General features: G+C 42.1%; 1 protein-coding gene across 2 annotated transcripts in view; it reads right to left on the minus strand.

Annotated features, from left to right (window-relative positions):
• Positions 1–26,312, minus strand: part of SPOCK1 (SPARC (osteonectin), cwcv and kazal like domains proteoglycan 1) — a 394,378-nt gene that overhangs the window by 61,031 nt on the left and 307,035 nt on the right. For both annotated transcript variants that reach the window (XM_083600016.1, XM_083600017.1), the window contains exon 6: positions 21,395–21,509. In XM_083600016.1, coding sequence (XP_083456142.1) covers positions 21,395–21,509 — 115 coding nt within the window. The remainder of the gene's footprint in view (positions 1–21,394; positions 21,510–26,312) is intronic.

The raw sequence follows: 26,312 nt of genomic DNA on the forward strand, positions 1-26,312 counted from the left end.
AGAGAAACCACATATATTGAGCCTTTATAACTCTAGCTCACTGACATGCATACAGTACCCACAGGAGCTTGTGAACGGCATTTGCTTTGTCTCTTTGTCTCAACACACACACACCTCAGTTATCTGCATTTACGCACCAACCCTCCAAATACTATATATTTTATACAACATGTATGCTACCTGGGGCTCCAATGGGAGGAAAGGCAGGGTAAAAAGATAACAAATAAATGCATAGACAAGAAAACAGTTTCCTCAACCGTAAGTCATAAAAATGACACTGGATATTTGTATGGGTGTATTATTTGATTATACAATGTTTGAAGGCCTATGTAACCCAAGGGTAAAACCATGCTTAGTTATATAGTAGCACTACAGCACCTGACACACTCCATCATAGCAATTCCTAAGGTCACCTTCCACATTACAATATTGCATTGCCAGAGTTAGCTAACTAATAAGAGCTCTAAACGCCTGGTGCATTCTCATAGTTTGGGGTCATAAACCACTGTTGCTGCAGTCTGCTTCAGGCTATTTCAGAAGTTAACCTCACCCTGTATTCCAAGAAGGTATGTGAGGAGGAGTGGAGCTCCATCAACATCCTCAGACCTTCATACATTGGGCAAAAGGTCTGAAGAGGTACCCAGATCACACTGTATCTGACTGGGAGGCCTGATCACAGTGGGCTCTGAACTGCATGGAAGAGCCAATGCATATTCAACTGAATATGCTTAGGTTCTTCCCTTCACACTCTCTACCCGATGTGCAAGGATGGAGCCAGTGGGGATGGGAAGTTGGAGAGGGACCAAATGGTGGGGCTCATTTGAAGGGGGGCTTCTGACTCTTGCATAGGAGTCTCTCATGTTAAATTCAGTGAGGATGGACAGATTAGCTTGATCCCCAGGAAAGGAGCCACCTAGTCTTTTCAGTACATGTTGTGCATGACTTTCATGTCCGATAGCTTCTCCACCATCCATCTAGTTCAAGAACACATTCTAGCCAGGCAAAAACACTTGAGAGGGTGCAGATCTGGACCAGTGAGGGGTGTGGCCTGGGGGAAGAGATGTGGTCTAGTGAGGCCTGGGGGTTCCCCAATCCTGCTCTAACTGAAGACAACCATTTTTACAAACAAAAACAGAATTAAGAAATAACTGAAAAGTTACATTCCTTCACAAAGCCCGTTGAAGGAAATAGTGCCATTTTGTACTTTCAAAACCCATGAATTTAATATTGGCAAGACCACCTGAATATGGCTGAGGAACACTGCTGTCACTTCAAAGCACATTCTCTTGCCACAAATGCTTCTGGTGTGATCAAACTTTGCTCACACTGGACTGCTGTTTTCTTTTTTATCAAGCAACAACTTACTCATCAGCTGCTCCTGTATGTCCAGTCTCTCTCTCTCTCTCTCTCTCTCTCTCTCTTTCTTTTTCCTTCCTTCCTTTTTTAAAAAGCCGATTTATTACATATGTATATATTGTACATAAAAAACACAGTGAGTGACTGCAAAACCAAAAACACTGGGAGATGGAGCATGGAAGTGGAGTGGAGTAGGGTGCAGGCATGAAACAACACAATTTCTGAGCGTGAAGTGGCCAGGAGGAGGAGGGTGGGATGTTGCATGCAGACAATAAAATGTGTTCAACATCGCATTATAAATGCCATCTCCAACTCCTCGAAAGATTCCATCAACCATGTCTCCAAAAAATTTTACACATCACTTGGGAAGACAGGCAAACTAATACCAGTGTACTGTACTGGAAGAAGCAAAGATCACCAGTGTTGAAGCAATGATTCTTCAACATCAGCTTCGTTGGACTGGTCATGTTGTGCGGATGCCTGATTATCGTCTTCGAAAGCAACGGCTCTATTCCGAACTTAAAAATGGAAAGTGTAATGCTGGTGGTCAACAAAAGAGGTTTAAAGTCTGTCTCAGGGCACATTTTTAAAAAATGTAGTATAAGCACCAACAAATGGGAAACACTTGCCTGCGAGTGCTCCAATTGGAGAACAGCCTTTACCAAAGGTGTCATGGGCTTTGAAGACACTTGAACTCAGGACGCAAGGAAGAAGCATGCTAGGAGGAAGGCACACTTGGCAAATCCACACCGTGATCAACTCCCACCCAGAAACGAATGTCCCCACTGTGGAAGGACGTGTGGGTCCAGAATTGGCCTCCACAGTCACTTGGAGCTTGTGTCGCAGAAAGCACCTATCAGCTGCCTGATCACCGCCAGCGGCTGCCAATCACACTCCCGCTTGCTGCGACAAGGGCAGCTGTCTATTGGCTGCCGCAGTAGAATTGAGAGGGCTAATGGCAGCGATCGGGCAGCTGCGATGCAAGCGGTTGTGTGCTGAGTTCTGGTGGGTTAGCAATTTTCGGCATCCCCCCCCCCCCAAACAATCAAGTGGCCAATTGCCGCTTACAAACTTGGGCTCGTGCCAAAAAATCATTCACCTGTCCCCCCTCAGCACTACCCGTGTATAAGACGACGACCCTAAATTTTGAACCTCATTTTTGGGTCAAAAAAAGATCGTCTTATACACGGAAAAATATGGTAATATGTACAATCACTTCTTTTTTTTTAAAAAAATAATTTTTATTAACTGGCCAATCACATCAAATTAAATCACATCACATAGATTCCAAATTACAAAGCCAAATTTTTAAATTTTGTTGGGGGAACCCATACTTCAAGATCCAAAGGGGGATTCAGATCATCTTCTTATTACTGCGTTAATGTCCAAATCAGTCCCAATCAGTCCAAACAAAATTCATAATTCTATTCAGTCTTATCTTGGTGTTTCCACATCATATCTTGTTCATATAATTTCTATTTTTCCTTTACGATCTCTTCTGTTAGTCTCCTTAAGCTGATAAGCAAAATAATAATCCTGTGTGGATTTCCCGTTCCTCCACTAAGTCCAGATGGTTTCCATATATCTCCTTCGTAGATAACATCGCTCTTTCCATCATAAATTTGGCATTTTTCGCTCTTGAGTCCCACCGAGACGTATGTAAACAACTCTATTTCTCTCTTTCTCCTCCCAGACCCAAGAGCTCCAACAATGCCTCCCAAAATGGCGACGGCATTTTTAACTGCGTCATTCCAAAACTCTTAGCTTTCCAGCTTCGTCTTGAAACATTGCTTTGGTTCGAAAGTTTATCTCCACACAGCCTTAAATCCACAGCTTAAGTCCTTAGTTCCTGACTCATTTGGGGAGGGGATTCTTGTTAAATCACATAATGAAAGACAGGTTTTTTTTCCCCCTCCCCCCTCAAGTCATACCGTATCTTGACGTATCTTCTCATATTTTATTCTTGTCTTGTTATCAGAGATCTCTTCAGTCAGCAGTCTTTACTCCCCTTTTTCCTTGAAGCATGTGCAATTTATCTCGTCCAAACTGTTTCTTTTGAAGATGCTTGCAACTGGCAGCGCGAATCAGGGACGGCGTCGAGGAGTGCCGAAATCCCACAGGAGGGCTTTGTGCCTAGTGCCCCCACCCCCACAAATTCGGGGGTGGTATAGGGCACAGCAGGCAAGGGCCGTCCCCCCCCACCATCCTGGGGGGGGGTTAAGGAGGCTAATTACCCCCATCATATCCTCCAAATTACCTCGTGTGGGTCGGAGAGATGTTATTGTCAGCCATCTTCCGATGCGCCACCTAGTGGCCCCCAATATGTACAATCACTTCTTGTTCCGATCAAGGAGGAAGATGGGAATCAGAAACGCTTCCCTGGGTTAGTTCAACATTGAGATTTTCCGGGACAGATCTGTTCAAGTGCTCTTGCCTATCCTCTTTCCCATTCACACGTTCTTGCTGACCATGGGGGTGGGCAAAAGAGACCCACGGTAGATCAGGGAAGCATACATCCAACAAATGCCTTGGAGCATTTAAAGCCGTAGGCACCAACAGACAACCCAGTGGATAATTAAGACAAGGTCACATCTTTGTGAATTATTACCTACCTAGTATTATTTTGCTACTACAAACTAACACATTAACAGTTGGACTATCAAAGGCATATTTAACCTAATCACCAAGGGAATTTTTAGATCTCTAACTTCCTTAAGCAGTTCTGAAAGCCCAAACAGACATCTTCTGGCAAGGCTTAAAATTGTAGCCCCCAGGTCAGCTTGATTTCTCCAGAGTACTTCCTCACATCCTGACCTAATGCTAAGGGCATTTTTCATACTTCAGTCCAACAGCAAAGCACCATTTAATCCTGTTACAGGCTGGCATACTTGACTTGTAAGACAGAACCCTTTGCTTGTCTCCTCAGGGAAATAAACACTTCTAAAAGAGGTGTGGATTTGTAAAATGACTTAAACAAATATAACGGTCATGCTACTAGTGAGCCATTTAGTTCTCTGTTTCCCCACATAGATGACTATGACAAAAGGGGTGAGTTTTTATGTGCTCTTATACAAACTCATCTGTGACTTTATTTCTTTATTGCCCACATGTTCTCTAGGGAAGCCAATTTCTCTTTCAAGCAGCAATGACTCTTCTAAGCCAAAATATCCAGTTGCCAGTGGAGTCTTCACTTCACCTTTCATCACTGAAATCCCCTTGCGGAATGCTAGTTGTTTTCAAAAGAGCAAAAAGGTGAAGGAGAAAAACAAATGGCAATTATCCCACAATTCTGAAGAGCCTAGAGACCTCTCTCTCTGTCTCTCTCTCTCTCTCTCTCTCACACACACAGAATTAGTCTAAGAATATGCTGTGATCATGTATAACTTGCTGTTGAAATGGAATACTCAGGATGAAACGGTGAAATCTGCTATGATTAAATGGGCACAAGATGTTGGACATAATATTATGATGGCTGACTGGGAATAGTTATGGACCACAGGTATGAAGTTCACGGCATGCAATGCCTTAAGAGAGAATATAATGAAAATGATATACAGGTGGTACATGACACCAGTCAAGCTTGCAAAACTCTATCATTTGCCCGATAATAAATGTTGGAAATGTAAAGAGACCGAAGGTACATTCTTTCACCTTTGGTGGACATGCCCAAGGATTAAGACTTTCTGGGAGATGATCTATAATGAAATGAAAAAAGGTATTTAAATATACTGTATTTTTCGCCCTATAGGACGCACTTTTTCCCCTCCAAAAATGAAGGGGAAATGTGTGTGCATCCTATGGGGCGAATGCAGGCTTTTGCTGAAGCCTGGAGAGCGAGAGGCGTCGGTGCGCACCGACCCCTCTCGCTCTCCAGGCTCCAGGAAGCTATCTGCAAGCCTTGCACGCCCGGGGGGAGTTCCCCCAGGCGCGCAAGGCTTGCAGGCAGCAGCCTGCAGCGCGGAGCACGGGGTGCCCTCCGGAGGACGCCCCGTGCTTCGCGCAGGTGTCAGCAAGCCTTGCGCACCCGGGGGATCTCCCCCTGGGAGCGCAAGGCTTGCGGGCGGCAGCCTGCAGCACGGAGCACGGGGCGCCCTCCGGAGGACGCTCCGTGCTTTGCGCAGGTGTCGGCAAGCCTTGCGCGCCCAGGGGAACTCCCCCCAGGTGCGCACGGCTTGCGGGCGGCAGCTGGCAGCGCGGAGCACAGGGCGCCCTCCGTAGGACGCCCTGTGCTTCACGCAGGTGTCCGCAAGCCTGCCGCCTGGCGCGTGGGGCGCCCTGAAGCAGAGCGCCCCTCGTGCCAGGCAGACATCGGCCAGCCCCACAAGCTCGGGTGACAGCGGGGAGGCGCAGCGCTGCCATCCCACTGTTCCCCGACCTGGTTTTGGGGGGGAAATAAAGGGGAAAAATTTCCTTTATTTCCCCCCCCAAAAAAAGTAGGTGCGTCCTGACTGGCAGAATCTGAGACCAGGGAGAAGAGTCGGTGGAGGAAGATTGGAAGAAATTCAAAGACTATTTACAGAAACATTGTAAAATTAATGAATGTTAGAAGGATGTTGGAATGATGTTATGTGACTTTAGCAGGAATGATATAAAGGATTTGGGAAAAACTGACTGTTAATTGGTGAAAGGAGGGAAAGTAAAGCTACATTATACTAAGATAAATTACAGGACTAAAATTTGAAAAGATGGAAAGGATTTGCTGAAATAGATAATCGATCTAGAATACAAAAAAGGGAAGCGTGAGGAGGTCAAGGAAATAAGCTAATGAAAGATAAGTAATGGGAAGATTTGTTGTATTTTTCTTTGGTTTTTCTTTTTTGTTTAATGGATTTTATTTTTCTGTTTTTTTCCTCTTGTATCTTATCCTTTTTTCTTTACCTATTGTGATGTGTTGTATTGTTTTTTGTATAAAATGATGTTTTTTACTTTTTCTTTTTGTACCCCTTAAAACTTTAATATTATTTTTTTTAAAAAAGAATATGCTGTGCTCAATGTAAATTGCTAAACATGACACATCCACACCAAGTACACTGAGCTGATAGATTATATATTTCTTTCTGAAACTACCTTTTGGAGGCTATTCACGAAGACACACTCTTAAAGGGATAACCTGATGTACGTGCACAATTGCAACAATCATCAGCCCTGCTCTACAACTTTAAACCTGCATCACCGTTTACTGAGAATCAACAACAGCTATTTTCCAAGGCTATAAGTTCAATTGCTCCATAGCATCATCTCCCAGGTGAGTTGGTGCCACATGGGATTCTTTCAGAGGGAGAAGTACCCACTGCAGCTATGCTGTCAAGAACACATGACATTGCTCATGGGAATATAATCGTTCTCTATGGACTGATTCTGTTTCAAATGTTTTTCTTCTTTGGGAAAATCATTTCACTGGAGGAGCACAATATCCACATGGATTTGAAGGAGAGATCACTAAGCGCTCTAGTCTCTAGATCACAGATCCCTCTTTTAAAATTCGTGTTCATTTGCATTCTGTTATTTACATGGTTATTTTATTTTTACATTATGTCAGGTAAATGGTACTATGGTGCTGAGTGAAGAACTAGCTGAAGAAAAGTGAAGTCTGCTTCCCTAGTCTTATCCTTTAGCAATTCTGCCATAATGATTGAATGTGATGATCTGGCAATCTCTCTGATTCTCAGACTAGTTACACCAGGTCTCCTTGTATAGCAGGCACGTCTGCTCACATTACTGCAGCTGAAGTCCAGAGTCAGAGATGAATCGTTAGCTAAAAATATTTCTCTTAGATAGTACAACAGAGATAGCACCTCAGGTGTGAGGGCCTGACGAACAGCAATTTCTCAGAATACGACAGACTGCACCATATCTAGGTCTGTTATCTCTCAAGCAGAGAACGAACTTGTGTTTGCATAGGAGAGATTGACAAGCTGTTTGAAAACTGGCTATCATATTTTATTTCACCGCTTGGGGGAGTAGGGATGGCTACCCTCTTTTCTTCTGAAAGGGCAAGTTTGATGTAAAGGTTTGTAGAGCTCCCAACAAGATGTTTGCTTTTATATCTTTCTCAGATTTAACTGTGGTTTTATACTCACTCATCACTGCTAAAATGTTTTATATATGCTTTATTATTAATTAAATTTGTTAGTCGCTTTATCTTGCTCAGGGCAACCCAAAGCAACTTGAAATTCCCCCAACATAGATACATTAAAACTAAAGGGAGGGGGGAAATACATTAGTAATATATACATTTTTCAAAACTAAAAAATGTATATATACTGTATACATTTTAAAACTAATTAACCAGGCAGCCCTGCTAATTATATCTTATATGCTGCATGTATTAGTATTCCATAGGGTAGGCATATTTGCATAAGTCACCAAAAGCACTATTTTCTGTCATTACTTCTAGCATTGTGTCCAGAGATTCAAAATAAAGGTTTAAAAGCTCTCACACATGGGACTGCTTTTCAGTGAAAAATGGAACAGCCATTTCCCTACCATCCTCCCGCCCCCGGCCTGCCTCTGCACCCACCAAAACAGTTGATAAACATGTTCCTTTTGGGTTTAACATCAGAGAACCTCACTGAGCAAAGAATCTGAATTAAAGTAGTTTTCTTTGAAGGGCATGAAGGATTGTTTTAAATCTCTACAATAATATCCCACTAGGGCAAAGCTCCATGCATAATCCATGCAACATTACAGACACAGCTTCAGAGTCCATATTGTTTTCCATCTTTCTGTGCTCTTTTCTATTGCTAGAAGAACTGTCTCACGCAGTACTCAAAGCCTTCTATCAGGGAAAATAAATTGACTTGAAAATTATGAAGATGCTTGCTGGGGCAAGGCACATCTAATCATTGCCTGTATTAAAACTCCTAAAATATTATTTTTTATTCAAACCATATTTTCAGAGCCTGAGGCTGCTAAGTTGGCGTGTACAATAATCTAAGGCTTGGGGAATATTTCCATTAGCTGTGGTACTCCTTCAGTTAAGTTAAAATACCAGAATTGAAATAAGCGACTCACTGGGATGTTGTTGTCAGTTGCGCTTGGAAGTGCTCGCAAGCAAAGAAGAGTGCATTTTTTATCCCTGTACTTTAGGGATCAAAAACCAGCCAACAGAAATAATAGATGCAAACAATGTCTTAGAATAGTATGTATTAATCTCCACAACAAAAGGGGCCACTTTACTTCCCTGGAAACAAGCAACTGGCATGTCAGCTCCAGTATGCTCCTTTTCTATTCTTAAATTGGTTCTGTGACTATATCCATGAGTTAACATCACTAATATAATATGAACTAAGTTTTATTCACATCTGTTGTGCTGTGCACACTCTTGATATCTAGCACACTGGAATCTGGAAGTGCAACTGGGAGCTGTCACAAAAAATTGCAGTGTGAGGATACTTCCTTTCAGCTCTGTCAAGGGCGCCAGCCACTTCATTCCACCCCCTCCCCCATGGTTTACTGCCCCCCAAAAAACTGGCAATACTCAATTGACATTCTGTGCCCACAGAGCATGCACAGTCCTCACTGGACTGTTTTGCAGCATTGTTGTTCGCCTCCTTAGGATTTGTTCCTGGTCATATGCAGCGACGGAGCATATGCCCGCAATGCCCAGGGTGTGCGTGCTCCCGAGGGGGGCAGGGCATGGAGGGGGCCCTCCCAGGCACGGGATAGCGGCTTGGGTGCATGGAGAGGCGCGGGCGCCCTGCAGCCAGGGGCAGAGTGAGCCACCCACGGGGGTGGAGTGAGTCGTCCATGACTGCCAAATGTCACCCCTCTCAGCGAAGGCACCTGGGACGGTCCGCCCCCACCGCCCCGCCCTTCCTCGGCCCCTGGTCATAGGAGGGTCCTTTGTACTTCATTCAAGCATGCTGATCTCTCCTCTACAGATGGTATCATTTTGGCTACATAAGGACCAGAACTGAGACCCACTTTCAATTTAGCACCTGTGGTCCTGTGTGGACCCATGACATGGTGTAGGGGCTTATCTCAGGTCCCAGACAAGGTATCCATAACACAAGGTGAACTGAGCTGGGGCTTTCTATGGAGTCACAAGCTTCTTCCTTGGATGAGATAGTCTCAGAATCTATGTCAGATTGACTCCTGACAATAGGATTGTTTTGTTAGTGATCCTCTCCTAGAAAACAGCATGGTTTGGACGTCTTGTTCTGACCATAACTAATCCAAATCTAAAACTACTTGAAATAATAACTTCAGACTTATTGACAAATATAAAGGTTTGTATGGACCCTTGGAATCATTGAGTTTCACTTGTCTTCATTTGTTTCGTGTGGTACTGTGGGCTGACATAATTTATAGTCCTCCTCCATGCCAGCTACCATGATATTTCTTACTCAGTATGTGTACTGTTAACAAAACCATGAATGGCAATGAGATAACAAGAGTCAATTGATAATCTTGTCTTTGTTATACCTTTGAGAAGTTTCATGATTATCAACTTTGCTTAAGTAAATTACAATCTCACTATTTGAGAAATTTCTTGGGGGCAGGTCAAATCCTGAGGCCTAACAAGGCATTTTGTTTGCTGGAGGATCAAAATTGCTTCCAGCTTCATGAAGTTGAATAGTGCCCCCAAACTGGCATTCTTTTATTTTAATATTCAAATCTTCCAGTGTTGAGATGAGCTGGCACCAAAATATCATCATTATGAGAGAGCATAGGAGTAACTCACTGATCAGTCAACTCCTAAGCTGTACAGAATTTGTTATCTCCAATTTTGTGAGCTGAAGCAGTTGTAATGTGAACAGATGCTGAGCCATAAAAAGTGTATATGCAGCATAAATTATTTTTAAAGTTACGAAACTTGCGATTTTAAAATTTATCATATCACAGTGTTATGCTTTGCTTTAATAAAATCTGTTCTAAATAGTCTTTCTGCTCAGGTCTCTACCATCATATTGGTTCGATTACAATAATCGCTGGCCAGGGCATAAGGCCATGACACCTTCCCAAGGACATTCTAGGAACTGTGACAACTGGGAATCTCAGCTGTCCTTATATATAACCTCCGTGTTGCACATTCTTTCAAAATATTTGATAACATCCTAGCAGCAACATCACTGTTCTCAGGTATGTGATATATACTGTCTTTCATATACAGTCTGCCAAGAGCCATGGGCCCAGCCAAGAGTTAGAACTGAAGAGCAAGTCAGAGCCAGCAGACAAATCAGGAGACATATCAGAACTGTAGGAAATATCAGGAGACAGAATCAAAGAGGAGTCATCACTTAAGAATAACCAAGGATCAGGAAGACCTTGTTGCTCAAATAAGGCTCAATTGAAACAGAAAAAGGCTTAATACTCCTTGCTACTACTTCCATTGATCAGCAGAGTTATTGAGAAGACTGTCACCTGCAGTTTAACCCGGCAGTGTTTTTCCTTCTCCTTTTCCTTTTCAGAATCATAGTTCAGGGGAGTCTACAGGAAACTGGATCATCTGAAGGATTTGAACACACAATCTCCAATCTTTTACCAATAAGTCAAGTAAATGCCTAGTGTTCCTTTGGAAGGAAGACACAATCAATCCTGCCTCTTTGCAAGTGTATTTCTAGGAACACATAACTTAATACAACACTACGTTTTTGCATTCCCACTTTTTGCTTGTAAAACCTTCTACAACGTACCCTTGAAGAAAGCAATTGTGAAGCAGTTCTGGGAGGTATGGTAGGGACCATTTTTCACAGAAGCAGAGGAGAACCCAGATTTGCCACTGAGTGTACACTCAACATGGAGTCAGAGCCAGTCAATGCTCTTTGAGCAGTGTGCACCTATAGTATGATAATGTATTTCCTAGAGCAGATTTGCCACATTCCAAACATTTTATGCAACATGCAACATGTGAAGTGATACTAATAGTCAGGTTTGTTTTAATTATGAAAGCTTGTACTCTGAAATTAATCTTCAATAATACTCTGAGCCCAATCTAAATGATATGGGCAGGAATCAAGAAACTAGTCCTGCTATCTAAAACCTGCTTACAGATTTCCACCAGTGCAGCAAGACTTCTCCCCTCTCCTCCCCGAGTGGCCTTACTCCCCCTGAAATTGGTTCAGAGGGGTCTGGAGAGCCCCTAGAGCATTATTATTATTATTATTATTATTATTATTATTATTATTATTATTATTATTTCATTGGTCCCTGAATTCACATTGCTCTGAATTTCATGTTTTCTAGTCCCCCACCCAAACAATGCATACTGAAAATGTATACAGTGGTACCTCGGGTTAAGAACTTAATTCGTTCTGGAGGTCCGTTCTTAACCTGAAACTGTTCTTAGCCTGAGGTACCACTTTAGCTAATGGGGCCTCCTGCTGCCGCCACACTACAGCCACGCGATTTCTGTTCTCATCCTGAAGCAAAGTTCTTAACCCGAGGTACTATTTCTGGGTTAGCGGAGTCTGTAACCTGAAGCGTCTGTAACCCGAGGTACCACTGTATTAATGAAAAGTGCCCACAAAATACATATACAGCAGGCAAAATTGCAGTACACAGGCTTTTACCCCAAATACTGGGGGGAGGGGGGGAGAGAGAGAGAATGGAGAAAAACCCAGACTGACAGGTTTGTCCACCCCTTGTCTAGTCTTACATAAGTGTTTTATAACTTACTGTGAATACCTTTGAGACAGTTCAATATGCAAAATAGCCCCTGAAAAGTACACTTTGGCTCTCTTTTTTCATCTTCATGTAGAAGACAATCCCGTTCATACCAAGTGAAACAGCTCCTTTGATGGGCTGTTGAAAGTAAACAAACCTATTTTAATTTATTTTCTTTTTGTAAAGTATTAATATCCCCTCTGGGAAAAACAGCATTACAAAGAGCAGGATCAATTCCAGGTTTATGCTTCGAAATGCAATAAAGCTTATTAGGCAGCCACCGTTCCAGAATAAAACACCTACAATGGCACATACTTAGAGAAAGAGCATTTAAAGCATTTGTTTTCAATTTAACATTATGATCTGTCAACAATTTGGTATAATATCGGTGAGTGCCGCATCAGGCACAGACAAAGTTACAGCTGCATGAAGAGCACTAATAATGTGCTGGAATTGGGAACCATTTTTTATAAAACGTACCCCACTGAAGCTATAAGAATTTTGAGGACCTTAAGCTTCATTCTTAGGTCTCTGAATAGTCTCTAACAATTACCGTATGTTGAAATATGAGTCAAAAAAGTAAAAAAGTGAGACAAAGAGAAAGTTGGAAAGCCATGAACAGCCCACATATGCCAAAGCAGTATAACAGAAGGGCTGTTGTTTAATTCTGTAGGGTGTCCTTTGAAGATATGACTCAAATGCATCATTTGCGTGTCGAGGTCCCCAAGCCACCCCCAAAATAACTCACAACGCACACTTAATTTTTGTTTAAGGTTTTTGGCATAATTTTGGCCACAACTTTATTTAAATACAAAACCGTGAGTGGTTGTTTAGGCATTGGTTAAGACTATCTGTCCCCCCACCTGGGGACAGAACTGACTTCCGGGCACCACCGAAAGACAGTGCGGGGGAAAGCAAGTCGGGGAGAAATGGAGCTGAGTCACAGACCCTCAATTCTCATCCGCATGCTCCCCGAAGGCTTGCCGGTCCTAGTCCCATTCCAGGGATTGGACGAAAAGATGGCAAGCCCCAGGATTCATTTAACGGAATTCCCTTTCTGCAGCAACCATGGAGGGGCAGGCCCAGCCTATCCTAACCCCTCCTCCACCAATTTATAACCAATGCCTAACCGCAACCTTACAAGTTGTGACGATTTGCTACGCAGTAGGCAAAAACCAAATGGCCCAGCCAATCAGCCAGATGGACAAAATTCCTACCAAGCCCCTGCCCCAACGGCAGACGACCCCATGACAGGCATAGCAAGGTCAATGCAACAACCCCTTACTCAAGGGCGGGTGGGCAGGTGGTCCGTTGCACACAGCAAAGAGAAAGCTCCAGGCTGCGTGCAGAGTATTTAAACATTTTACCCCTCCCACCAAAATTGCAACATAACTTTTACCCCAGCAACCCAGTGAACCAATCACTGCCCCAGGCCATCTTTAGAGACCCTGCCTGGTAACAGAGGGGTGGCTCAGCAGACCCCACCGCAACACGTGCTCTCCATGAAGGAGAACACGCTTAATAGGAGCTTTTAGGAAGGCTTTAGGGCAAAATCTCCCAAACTCATGAAGAAAGTTGGGTGGGAACTTTCAGTTAAGAGGTTTTGTGGCATTTCGAGGTAGAAGACAGGTGGCTGCCATAACACTTATGTTACTGAGTCATATGTTCAAAACATGCTGATTATTAAAGCTCTTTTGATTTAAACTGTGGTCCGAGCACTGGCTGTTCAGAAATTTGCTTTACAGTTCTTCACCACAATAATGGTATTGAAAGGGGAATTAGCCCAATAATTTAGCTTGAGTTGGTGTAGGTTACTTGAATGTATAGATTCTTGAAGGCTCCTCTTTCTCCTTTCTATAATACCTTCTTTAAAAAAGAAAGATAAAGCTGTTGTTCTAGGGCCTGTCAAAGTTTTCTGAGCAGAAGTCCTAAAGGTTTATGTCATCCTGCAGTATTCAGGCTCATGACATTTCGATTTCATGTCTGGGAAATTTTTTCTCTCTTGGTTCTGAAATACAGCACAACCACTTACTATATTCTGATGGATGTTAGGTAAATAATGCTGATTAAAGAAATTCCATTGAAATTGAATGGAAATGAGTTAACTGTCATTGATTAGCTCATAAAATGTAGCTGACTTGCAACTCAATAAAGGAGAAGACAGGTAGTTGAGCACAAACAATAGGATAGTCACTCCACCGTGAACAGGATGTGCACTTTAGTGTGTAACATTTAGAGGGGAAGTCGTCAATATAAGCTGTATCTGAATTCTTCTACAATGACTGGACTTTCAGACAGGAAGTTGGAAGATCGGTATGTCATAGACCTGTATGGCCCATTCTTTCCCCCCATTTTCCTGATATGAATTAAAGCAGGAAGGGGCTGGACTGGGCCTACCTTTAGGCAGAGTAAGGAACCATCTCAGACAGTAGATGCTAGGTGGCAAGCACTGCCCTCTGAATGTTGTACCTGAACCCCCTGGATGTACACTCTTGTCAGAGGACAGAGCTGTATGTATCACATGGCCTGTCCTGCACCCCCATAACTGGTGCCCTCGGGTGCAATGGAGGAAACTGCCCCATTGCCACTTACTGCTGTTGGTGTAGTCACATAAATGTTATGTCGTAAAGACTGCTGTTGCTGAATTATTGCATATATCCATGGACAAATGAAATACACACAGAAACTGGTATTTTTAAAAAGTATAGTATAATACCACCCAGACACGCTAAAAAACGCAAAGTTAGAAAGACATAGGAAGTACCGTTATAGGTTAGTCTGGAGACAGAGGTTACAGAAGGGCATAAAAACAGATTGCCGAGTGCACCGATTGCCATTTTAAAATTCAGCACTTGCCAAGGTATATTCCTTTGGGATTGCCAGCTGTTTCTTCTTTAAGGGTCATCGCTTAATTTACAGTATTGCCCCTTCTTGTATTATACGCTAACTTTATGGAACTGAAATGTCACTTATTTAAGAGCTTGAGAGAGCTTTTTTTAAAAAAGTTTTGCCTAGTGCCTCAAACTGAAGTTGTGGTAACAATAGATGCTTGTGAAATTTATTGTCATACACATTCTGTTCCCCTTCTGATAAAAGGTTGTGAGAAACAAAAGAAAATGAAAACAGCAAGACTACAACTGTAGCTTTGTACTTGTGCCAATTACAATTGTGCCAATTTTATAGCCTTACAAAACAAACATACCAATGGCAAATTAAGTTATTCTGTTGCTTAATTGCTATTACAGTAGTTCAACAGAAGCTGCAACACTGCCAGTAAGAGACTTATTCAGTGATGCTCATCTGCTTCCCTCCAGTGGCACATGAATAACTCTCTAGAACTCTAATTTTTCCTTAATGGCAGAAGACTTAGAGACACAAATATGATAAGGTGGGCCCTGGGTCTGGAAAGCTGAGGAGTCTTTACTCAACACTCTAATATCCAAATTACTGCAATGTGCTCTATGTGGGGTTGAGGACATTCCAAAAACTTCAGGTAGTGCATAATTCTTCTGTAAGGATGCTGACTAGCACATCTGTATGGAATCATGTTACATTTATTTTGATACATCTGCATTGGCTGGCTAAATGCTACTGGGCTCAATTTAAGAAGTTCACATTAGTTTGGGATCTGATGCAACACCTTCCCCTATCTGGCTCTGAGATCAGCAGAAGGGGCATTTCTCTTCTCACCAGCAGGGATTGTCCCTTATGTGGTTGCACAGAACAGGGCCTTCTCAGTAGTGGCACTCTGGCTGTGGAATTCCTTCTTCCTGGGCTTCTGACAATGCATCAAGACACATCTGTTCATCTGGCTTTTGATGAAAACTGGTTAGAATGTCCAGTGTTGTGAAGGTTGTGCATTTTAAGCTCCATTTTATGTTTGCTGCTATATCTTGCAGTGTTGTTTCAATAATTTGTTTAGCTTTTTTTCCAGTTGGTGTCCCATTATTATTTTGTTAATTGCCCTGGGATCCATTTGGTTGAAGGGCAATTTAAAAAGTTTAATAAATGAATGAATACCAAATCAGAGCAACCAAGGAACTTTGGACCAGCTCTATAATATTTACTGTCATTCATGAGATATCCTGCCCCATTCCATTTTCTCTCTCTGCAACACACTGTGGTGCTGATTTGTGGGTAGATAGGGAGGCAAGTACTGCTCTGTGATTAACTCTCTCTTAGCACATAGGCTTGGACTAGAACCTCTCCAACACTATTAAATGACCACAGACTCTTGTTTTAAACTTCAGTATTCATTCCCTTGCCTTGCTGAAATATTTCCTGTACTGAATTTGTTGCAGGAAGTAGGGGCATACTGTCTGAAAGGGCAGCTAACAAGAGCTGATTACAAATAAAACTTTATCTTTCAACAGCTGAGTTGGAAATGGTCACAAAAACAGACTGTAAGGCCTGGTGCTGTTGTTAATAATGAAGCACAGACCCCATGTTTTGATGAACTTCAAAGTTTGTGTGCCACAAGCAGGCAGGCAGGCAGAGAATGTGGATTAAACATTTGCTTTCACTTTAAAAATATGCCATTTGTAATACAACATCACTATGAGGGTTTTGCTTCTTGGAGAACTGAGCAAAATCCAATTTTCAAAACACAGGGACCAAAGAATACAATTTGCTTGTCTCTTCAAAGATTTTACTGCAGAATACCAGACAATGCAGAGAGCATATATCATTACAGTGACAAATCGTCCTTTAATTTTCCTTCTTACCATCTTATAATTCAAATGAAATGATTATTATGATGTGAATGCCTTAGTGATACTGGGAGCTGATGTTAACAGGGAGCTATTATTAAAGAAATTATTAGTCCAGTTTACCCTTCTTCAGACCAGAACTGTAATCAATCAGGCACTGCAGCTAATACACTTCCAGTCAACTCAATGGGGCTTGCAAAATAGATCCTGAAAGAGACCCATGAAAGATGTGCAGCATAATTTTTACAAATTTAGCTCCAATCAAATCATTCATTGTATGGGTCTCTGCAGCTAAATCAGGCCAGTGCTATATAATCTTGTCTCATGCAGGGCATACTGGTTTCCTTACTCCCAGGAAAGCTGCAGACTAAATGAATGAGCTACACCAAATTTCCTGCACCACACATCAAATGTTAGTTAGCAGTAAGGGCCTGCAATGGTACTGTCCAAGGTCCTGTTTCTCCATTCCTGTCACCCCTTGGCATGCAACAGGAAGCATTTGTGGACCGCAGTTGTTCCATGTCAGGTTCATGGTGTCCTTGCCAGCTCTGCAGCACCATCAGCACCAGACTTGGTATGGCCAAGGTGCCATACCACAAGCTGTGATGGTGGATCCGTTCAGATTCTAAATAAGGATGCCAAATCCAGCTGCCACTTCCCACCAGAGCCACTGACCTCCCATCAAGGTGAAAGTGGAATGTGCTTGCCTGATTGGAGGACAGAGAAGGGTATGTGAGTGTGGATAGAAACTAGCCTACTGTAAGATTCACATTCCTTCCTATGCCCACTTTTGCCTTTGTTGCTGCCCCGCTGGCCTGCGGCCATTGGAAGGTGGCCATCAGGCTGTTTTGCACCCCTAAGTTTGAAGCTCTGATTCTCTGATCTGAGGCTCCATGGAGATGCTCTAAGTTACTAAAAGCAATGTTTTATTTCAAAGCACACCTGTCAGGCCCCATTCACCTTGGTGGGAGTTGTGTTAGCTGCTTTCCTATAGTGGGATCTCTTGCCACTAGAAAAACACATGAATTAAGAAGCCACATGGGCGGGATAAAATTGCACAACAGAATTTTGAGTAGAAGGGAAAGATGTGTAAGATGGTGGTTGCTTAAATTGCAAACATTTTCCAATAATATCATCTGAGATCCCCCCTCAGGTAAGCCACACTGATACTGCTCTCTCTGTTTTTCATTCACATGGCATTTTTTTGGTTTTGTTTTTTTAAGACTAATCTAATAGCACCCCGGAGATTAAATGTTTCTTTATACCTTTAACTTAGAATCATAATTGTGCTCAACTAAGTAAACATATGCGGAACAAGGTGGAAGCCTGGAAATTAGAAGTTTAAAATTACATATATTTAACTCATATAAATGGATTAAGAAAGCTTATGCAGCAGTTTGGTGAGGCATGCTTCCATTTTGCTCAGAACTCTGGCACTGTAATTCTGTTCAGTAGTTTCCCACTAACATCCCTCTATTGAAGCACCAGTTTCAGCACTGCCTTCTTTTATTTCTGCTTAGCAATATGGTCATGTCTGAATAGATTTCACAAATTCAGCTTCTCATAAGTGATGGAAATACTGCATCACCTGTCAGCAAATTTCAGTTAAAGGAATTTTGTACCTGACACTCTTATTGAGAAAATAAATTAATCTCTGAGAGACTTTCTATTTACATTACCTCAGCACAAACTGGACCATGCTAATTACATAACAGAACTGCAGGCAGGACACCAAATTGCTAGCTTTATAGGGAGAGACATTATAAAATATTCTGTGCATAAGCGGGTGGGTGGGTGTGATCAGGGAGATACTGCGAGTGGGCAGAGGCTAGTTCTCAAAGGCAATGTTAGAGATGCAGGAATTGCACAACCACCAGCAATAAGCCACATCAAGTTTTTTTTTGATCCCAGCCGTTTTGGCCAGAGAAATGTATCCTCCATGAGCAGACCATTGGTCCATCTAGCTCAATATTGTCTGGACTGACTGGCAGTGGTTCTACAGTGTTTCAGGCAGTTGTGTTTCTCAGCTTTATCTATGGATGCCATAGATTTAATCTGGGACATTCTGCATGCAAAGCAGATATTCCATCACTGAGCTCTGGCCCTTCTCAAAGAAAAGGATGCTCGTTACAGTTCTTCCGTCCACAGTTCTTAGTTATTCAAAAGAAGCAGCCATCTGCTTTCCCTAGCCAACAGAGGCAGCAATATTGATCTGTGTGGGCACCTCCATTGCAAGAGGTGGGTGCAGCAGGAGAAAAGGCCTCATAGCAGTGGCACTGCTGTTGCTTACTGGAAGAAGGGAGAGCGAGGCAGAACTGAGGTTGGGGCTGTGTGAGCATAGTGGTAGGACTGTTGGATTGGTGCCACTCACTGTTTCACCATCTCCATTCTGGTAGGCAGCCACAACAGTGCTGCTGGGAGGCTATTGCTATAGCTCCATCCCACTAGCCAATCTGCTTCTGGTCACTGCTGCCTACCTTGGTTGCCAGAAGAAGAAAACCTGACACCTTTGTGAGATGGCTGAGATAAGCAACACCTTTGTATTGTGATTGGCAAGAAAGAGGCAGGCCCCAGTCTTGGAATATCACTAGGCCATAACTTTAATTATTTACAGGCATCGGTGAATCCACAGAACACACTGGTTGTAGTGGGGGTGGAAAGAAGGCCCTCATTTCTACCACTGCAGTTTACTACAGGAGCTGGCCTTGCAGTCCATGCCACTTTTGAGTCCTTGGGACAATCAGTTGAAGCCCAAAACGTCATGGGTGTGGATTTTGACACCTGCATTGGCCACAGGCCACATAAGAGAGCAGTACAGTGATTGGAAAAATGGGTAGATCAGTTACACACATGCACTAATTGTGAGAGTAACATACAGGATGGTCATTAAGAGAACCAACTACAAAAAAATTACGGTCTCAATCACTTGAGAAGTTGTGTTTCCAGAAAGAGAGTGAACACATCACAATGTGCTCTGCACAGCAGAATTAACTAATCAGAGATTCAAGCAAAACAAAAGCTTGCCCTGCTGAATACGTACATCCTGTCAAATTGCATTTATCAACCTAACGGTTATTAGAATTTATTCTGTTATGTGAATGAAATTGTGAGCTTAAAATGTCACTGGAGATTTATTAATATGATACAGCCTCTGATAAGGGCATGTGAAAGGGCATAGAGAGAGCAGATAATGTGAGGCAATGGGTGTGCATGTGTATTTGTTTAAGAGAAGAAAAAAAGAAAATAAAAATGTGGCAATTTATCAGTGAGGTTTTTTTCCAAAACCATCCCAGCCACATCAGGGATTACTAAACACATGTGTAATATTGGGTGACCATACCATGGAAAATGCTTTCTCAAAATTTGATAAAATGTGGTGAACAGGGGAAATAATGATGCATTCTTTAAGAGGAGCAGCCAAATTAAATGCTGTTATTTAGAACAATAGCTGCAGCACAATATCATCTTCCTTGGGTCTAAAAAACAACAAAAAATAACAATACAATAAAGATATCCTTTTAGATATAGGTTGTTTTTTCTACAATTTTCAGTGCGCAATTTAGAATCTTGGAAAATCAGGGTTCTGAATCACACAAGGAACCTACATGAGTAGAAAAATCTCCCTACCCAGAAGTTATTCTTTGAACTAATGTAGGGCAAAGGGGCAATGATGGGTTATTCGCCAGTGTGCTCATCCTCAGGAACCCTCATCGTGTTAATGATTCGGAAACCTAAACAGGGCTGGCATGTGTCCTCATTGGGCTCATTAGTGACGTGAGAGAGGAAAACCAGAGGCCATTGGTGGAGGTGGCAATAAGTGAAGGCTTAGGATAGACATGGACACTCTGTTTTCTTCTATTCCATTAGCTGGGAATGCTGCAATGGTCTCTGGGCTAGCCACTGCTGATTGCCCAGTTAGTATTTTTTAACACACCTGTTGATGGCGTTTCGCAAAGTTTGAGACACACTGAATGTTTGAGAAACAAGAAATGTTCTTAGAACTCATGCAGAACAGCAGTCCTAACTCTTAGTAGACTCAGGGGCTGCCTTTAGCTGAAACATGCATTTGGTGACCCACTTCCTAATTTTCAAACATTTATTTGCATGGTGATAGTGCTGCAACCCACTTTCAGACTGCAATCTTATACTACAGAACTTACGTGAGAGTAAGCTCCACATTGAACTTAACAGGACTTTCTTCTAGACATGTATAGGATTTCGCTGTATAGCGTGTCCCAAAACACCAGTCAAAGACAAATGGTCTAAAAAAGTCAGAAAATTTCTGCAGAGGGTTCTACCAATAGGAAGTTGCATTTTTTCTCTCCGCAGCCCAGCCCTTGGTTCCCACACTGACAAAGCTGTTACACACATTCCTGCCACCTTCTTCTGATGCACTACACTTCACATGAACTTGCAGTAGCATTTCAATTCAACTGCAAGCCTCCAGTGACCCATTCAGTATTTGAAAATCACTCATCTAGGATTCCAGAATGCTTGGGCTAGAGGCCTTTCCCACGTTCTTCACAAGTCATAACAAAAGAGCCCCAGGACTTGCAATTCTATTGCCACCACATAGAACAGCCATATGCTTGAAAGTACGGTAAGTCTCACTGAACTTAGTGAATCTCTCTTTGGAGTAAATATGGATTGGACTGGACAGCATACCAACAGCAAAAGTAATTAGAAAGACATGTTATATCAAAGTCAACAGATCAACTCACCAGTTTTCTCAGCCTTGTGCTTTAGACTTTCCTGTCCCGGAAGGCATGGGCAAGGCCCTTCACAGCGAGCTGCAATGTTTTTGCCAGATGTGCACGCATGAAACTCCAACTTGCACTGTAATTGAAACAAAAACAAAACAAGGGCCTTTCATTTGAGGTAAAACAATTGTGGAGGGAGGGGGGGAGGAAGAGAGAAAGAAATTACACATTGCCAAATAGTTAGGACCTTTGAGGTGGCAGTTGTTTCCTAAAGAGCTTATTTCCCAAAGAGTACCCATGTGCCTGGCCAATAGGGTATCACTGTACTTCACTGGGATTCCTTCTCCCTTTTCATGGTATGGCAGAATTCCAGTTTTGACTGTTTGTTCAATAAACGAAAAGTATTTTGCTTTAATATGTTGTGTTAAGGGCTTTCCATCCTTACACAAGCTCCAAAATGTCAGGAAATTACAAAAGCTAAGCTGCAGGTGTGTAATTTAGGCAACATTGATATGGTATGGTATTCTATAGTTCTGTAGTTAGTTCGATCTTCACCACTACCTTCGCGTTACAAGTGCAATTAGTACAATGTTGGTGTCCATGCCCTACAACCACTCTAGCCAATTTCTGCACATTCTATAGTTATTGAAGGTGCAGGAGAAGGCTTGAATTTGCAGGGTGGGTGGGTGGGTGGTGGCCAGCACTGGTAAGGCTGGTCTTCAAAAGTTGGAATGGAGAACAAAGAAATTCAGCAGATACAGCACAGTGTTACCACCTAAATCTTTTCCTTTTTTTGTGAAGACATTTCCCCTTCCTCCATGCCTCACAAACTATTTTTACTCATCTCTTGTGATTTCTTCTACCTGTCCTTTCACACCTAACACCTCACCTCTTGGCTGACCTGACCTGTAAGCTCTTCAAGAGTGAGGCCTATTCTATGAGAATCTTGTACTTCAGAGGCTAAGATTGGCCAAAAACTGCTGCCTAGCAACAATGGAATAATAGGTCCATTGACTAACATTGGCCAGGAAAAAGCATTTTTAATAACAATTAATATTACAGAACTCATAGGTGAAAGCAAATACTAGACATTCCTTTTGACCTAAATCAGCAGCCCATTTTCCAAAGCACACAGTGCACAGGAAGAAATCTTTATGGAGAACAACCCCGGCAAATTCTGTAGAAGAAAAACACATAATACCCTTTAACTCATTCAGAATAAGCCATTTCTTATATTTTCTACCCCAAATTTGTAACGGAGAGTCCTCAAATCTTCATTTCTTGTACTAATGTCTATTTGTTGAGACATTTTTAAACTAAAAAAATTGTAGAACCTATTGACCCCTGATCTTTCATTATACTGATGGAATGCATTTACCTTTAACAACAAAACCTAAAATAAAATAAAAGAAATAAAAGAAATAAATTGAAACAAAATACACTGTTACATATCTCTCTTCTCCTTTTTTCCAGTCCTTTTCTGGCTTTCTCACAGTCACACCCACAAAGTATAATTTCTTAACCGACCCAAATATGCCTGTCACTCACTCTCACTTCATCCAACATTCCATTCAACACCCTTCCACTTAATCTTCCCTCACAACAAGTTCATGCTGAGCATATGCATGACTAACATATGTGGCAAAAAAGCCCTTTTAATAAAAGCCACTAACAGGTTATACTATTAGGCAAAAACCAAAACAAAACACATGCTAGCCAATCATCTTGACCTAACACAACAAGCCTAATATAAAAACTGAAGATTGGGAGCAGTGAATAAGTCAGGATGACGATTAGAACAAAAGTAGAGGAAGACTTGGTCTGAGCCTAACATAACAGCATTAGGACTCCTTCATGAGCAGAAACACTGTACTTTCTACTATCCATATCTTCAAAGTGTAACCCAGTTTGTGGTAATAAAAAATACTGCCTTACTTGGAAGATAATCCAAATTGAGTCTAACAACACAATCCTATGCATATCCATTCAGAAGTAGTCCTAAGGAGTTAAATGAAACCTACTCCTAGGCAAGTATGCATAGGATTTCAGGCTTAGATTATTACAACTCAGCCCTATGTTTACTCAGAAATAAGTTCCACGGCGTTCAGTGTGGCTTACCTCAAGCTAATATGCATAGGGTTGTGCTGTTAATTATTGCTCTGGTTTGATTTTTTTTAAAAAAAGACTGAAGTCAATTTCTGATCCTATAAATTGTTTTGAATGATTTACAGAGTTGTTTTTATGGATTTTTACTGTTTTATTTTTTTTAAAAAAGAAAGGAATACAAGCAGAGTATAAATCTTATGAAATACATAAATAGGTGTGGTGGTTCCATTGAGGAGAGTCATGGGGTATTCTTTTTTGTGCAAAATTTAAAAGGTCACAACCTTTTATTTTTACAGACTGGTGACACTGGAAGAGAGCTCATCAGTGATCCAGTGTTTCAACGCAGCATACTGTAGATTTAGTACTGAATGTTCCTGAAAGTTAAACCGGTATATAAAGCATAACAATAATCTACTCTTGAGCATGGCTGATTTATTAGAGCACAGATCAGCACTGAGCTGAAATATTTGGTGTAAGGTGGAGATATTGGATATAAAAAACACCCCTTGCCAAACTCAACTATGCCCTGGCTATTTAGTCTGTAAATAACTAAAGTACCACCAGTGATATTCCTTTTCAAGCAGTGGTATTTGGTTGTTTGTATTTACACATTCTTGATAATAAAATTCAGCTGAGCAGAGGATATATGTTTTAGAGATGCCTTTTGTTTTATCATATTCAGAGAAATTGAGTTCCTCACATGAAATAAATTTGTGTTTGCAAATAGAAAGGTAGAGTATTAAAATGCTTGGAAGACAGTAATAACAGTGCAATCCCATATAGGTATACTCAGAAGTCAGTCCTATTGTGTTCAGTCAGGCTTACTCCTTAGTACATGTGTTTAAGGATGCAGCCTTATTGATTTAAATTGGGGTTTAAGCATCCATTTAAGTATGCTTAGGACAGCAGCCCAAGAATCATGGCAAGGTTGGAAAGCAAGATGAACCAATCAGAAAACAGCAAGGCATATTCTGAACAATGACACAGTTCTTTTCTATTCTGCCACAACAAAAGAGCAGAGTGAATGGAATAGGATGTTGTTACAAGATAAATGCCTCCTACTTTGAAAATACCATCAGTAGCTTGGTTCTGCTTGTGTGTAGTTTTGCTAAGAGGGCTCAGTCTTCCCAGGCTTTAATCTAGCAGCAGGTGACCATTATCTTCTGACAACGTTTTGTACCAATGACATTATCTCCTGGGCTCTTTCTGAACTTCAGAAGACCCTGGTGATTGCATACTCCCTATGATATTCTGTCCTTCAGATTTAGAAAATTCACTGACACAGCCAGATATCTGCTTGAGGCTTTGTTCAGGAGATACTTTGTGATATTTTGCTTGCCTGCATGGTTCTGACAAGTGTGGCTACAACAGAACCACACGCAACTACCCTAAAGTGGACATCACGGGGTACGCTGGAATCCACTCACAAGAGGGAGGATATTTGAATGTTAAAAATAACAAAGCTACTCAAGGCATTTTAAGAGGAAGACAAAGACATTCTCGGGGGTGGGGGGGGGGAGAAAAAAAGAAAAAAAGATAGAAAAGGTCAGGATAAAAACAAAACTTTTGTGGGAAGGATATAAACATGAGTCAATATATAACGGTCTTATTTCAAGACTAATTGCATCAAAGAAGGAGAAATTTCAGTGAGGGAAGGATGAACTCTCCCCCCCCCCAGTTGAATTTCCCCCTTCACTCCTCCCCTCTGCAATTAGACTTGAGAAAAATATTATAATGGTTCCAGAGGTAGTTTTAGGATGGTGTAGCGGCACTGAGCACCTCACTGCAGGAGGTGCCATAGGAACGCTGTAGAAGGCAGCGAGAGAGACAAATTTTAGTGTCGCATAGGGTGCTGCTGAAATTTGAGAGCCCAAAGTCTGCCACTGATGTTTCCCTTTTTCAAGTCCAATTGCTGTAGCAGTCTGCATGGAGGAGAATTGTGCGTCAAGGCCCCGAGCCCTCCCCCATTTGTTGAATAATAAAACACATGGACACCAGTATTTTAGGTTAATGGGCTAATGAAGGCCACAACTTTATTGGTTACAGCATGTGAGTGGTATTGGCTTAGGCACTGGAATTGAACTGACTATATCTCACTCCTGCCTGCCATGTAGGTAGTCCAGTAAGGGTCAACCACCAGTAGGGGGAGCCCTGTTGATGTACATCAACTGAGAGCTCCCCTGGGTCATCAAGGCCCCGCCCCGGATCCCTTTAACGGAATACCCTTAAAGAGGAGGGGCAGGTTGTGGCCTCCCCTCCCATGAACCAGGTTTTAGCAACTGAAGCATTAAGCAGATCCGGGGAAGGAGGAACAAGAGGGAGATCCCCCGGCCATGCGGCTGCTTAAATACGGTAAACCACACCCCTCTGGCCAACCAGATTGTTTGGCTGGGGGCGTGACACGGCTGGAACTCCCCTATGGTACTGCCACGCCCCCGCTGTACACAGTGAGAGCATGTGACCTGCCTGCAACACCCTCCACAGGGAAGTGGAGTGGCCTTGCTGCTGGATTACCATATTTTTCCGTGTATAAGACTAGGTTCTTTTCCTTAAAAATAATGTCAAAAATTAGGGGGCGTCTTATACGTTATATCTCCCCCCATTTTCTTAAATCTGAGTCCCCCAAAATAGGGGGCATCTTATAGATGGAAAAATACGGTAATTCCCCCTTTCGCACCTGCACTCTCCAGGAAGATCATCCTATGCCCATTATGTTTTTTGGGGGGAAATGAAAATATCCACACCACTGCTGGGGGAGGGGGAGTTAGTGTATGTGTAGTTGCAGTGTGAGTGCGTATTTCAGTGGTTGCAATAAGTGCATGTCTCGGAGTTT

This window comes from Podarcis filfolensis (genome assembly GCF_964270895.1).
Source record: "Podarcis filfolensis genome assembly, chromosome: 2".
NCBI classification, from domain to species: domain Eukaryota; kingdom Metazoa; phylum Chordata; class Lepidosauria; order Squamata; family Lacertidae; genus Podarcis; species Podarcis filfolensis.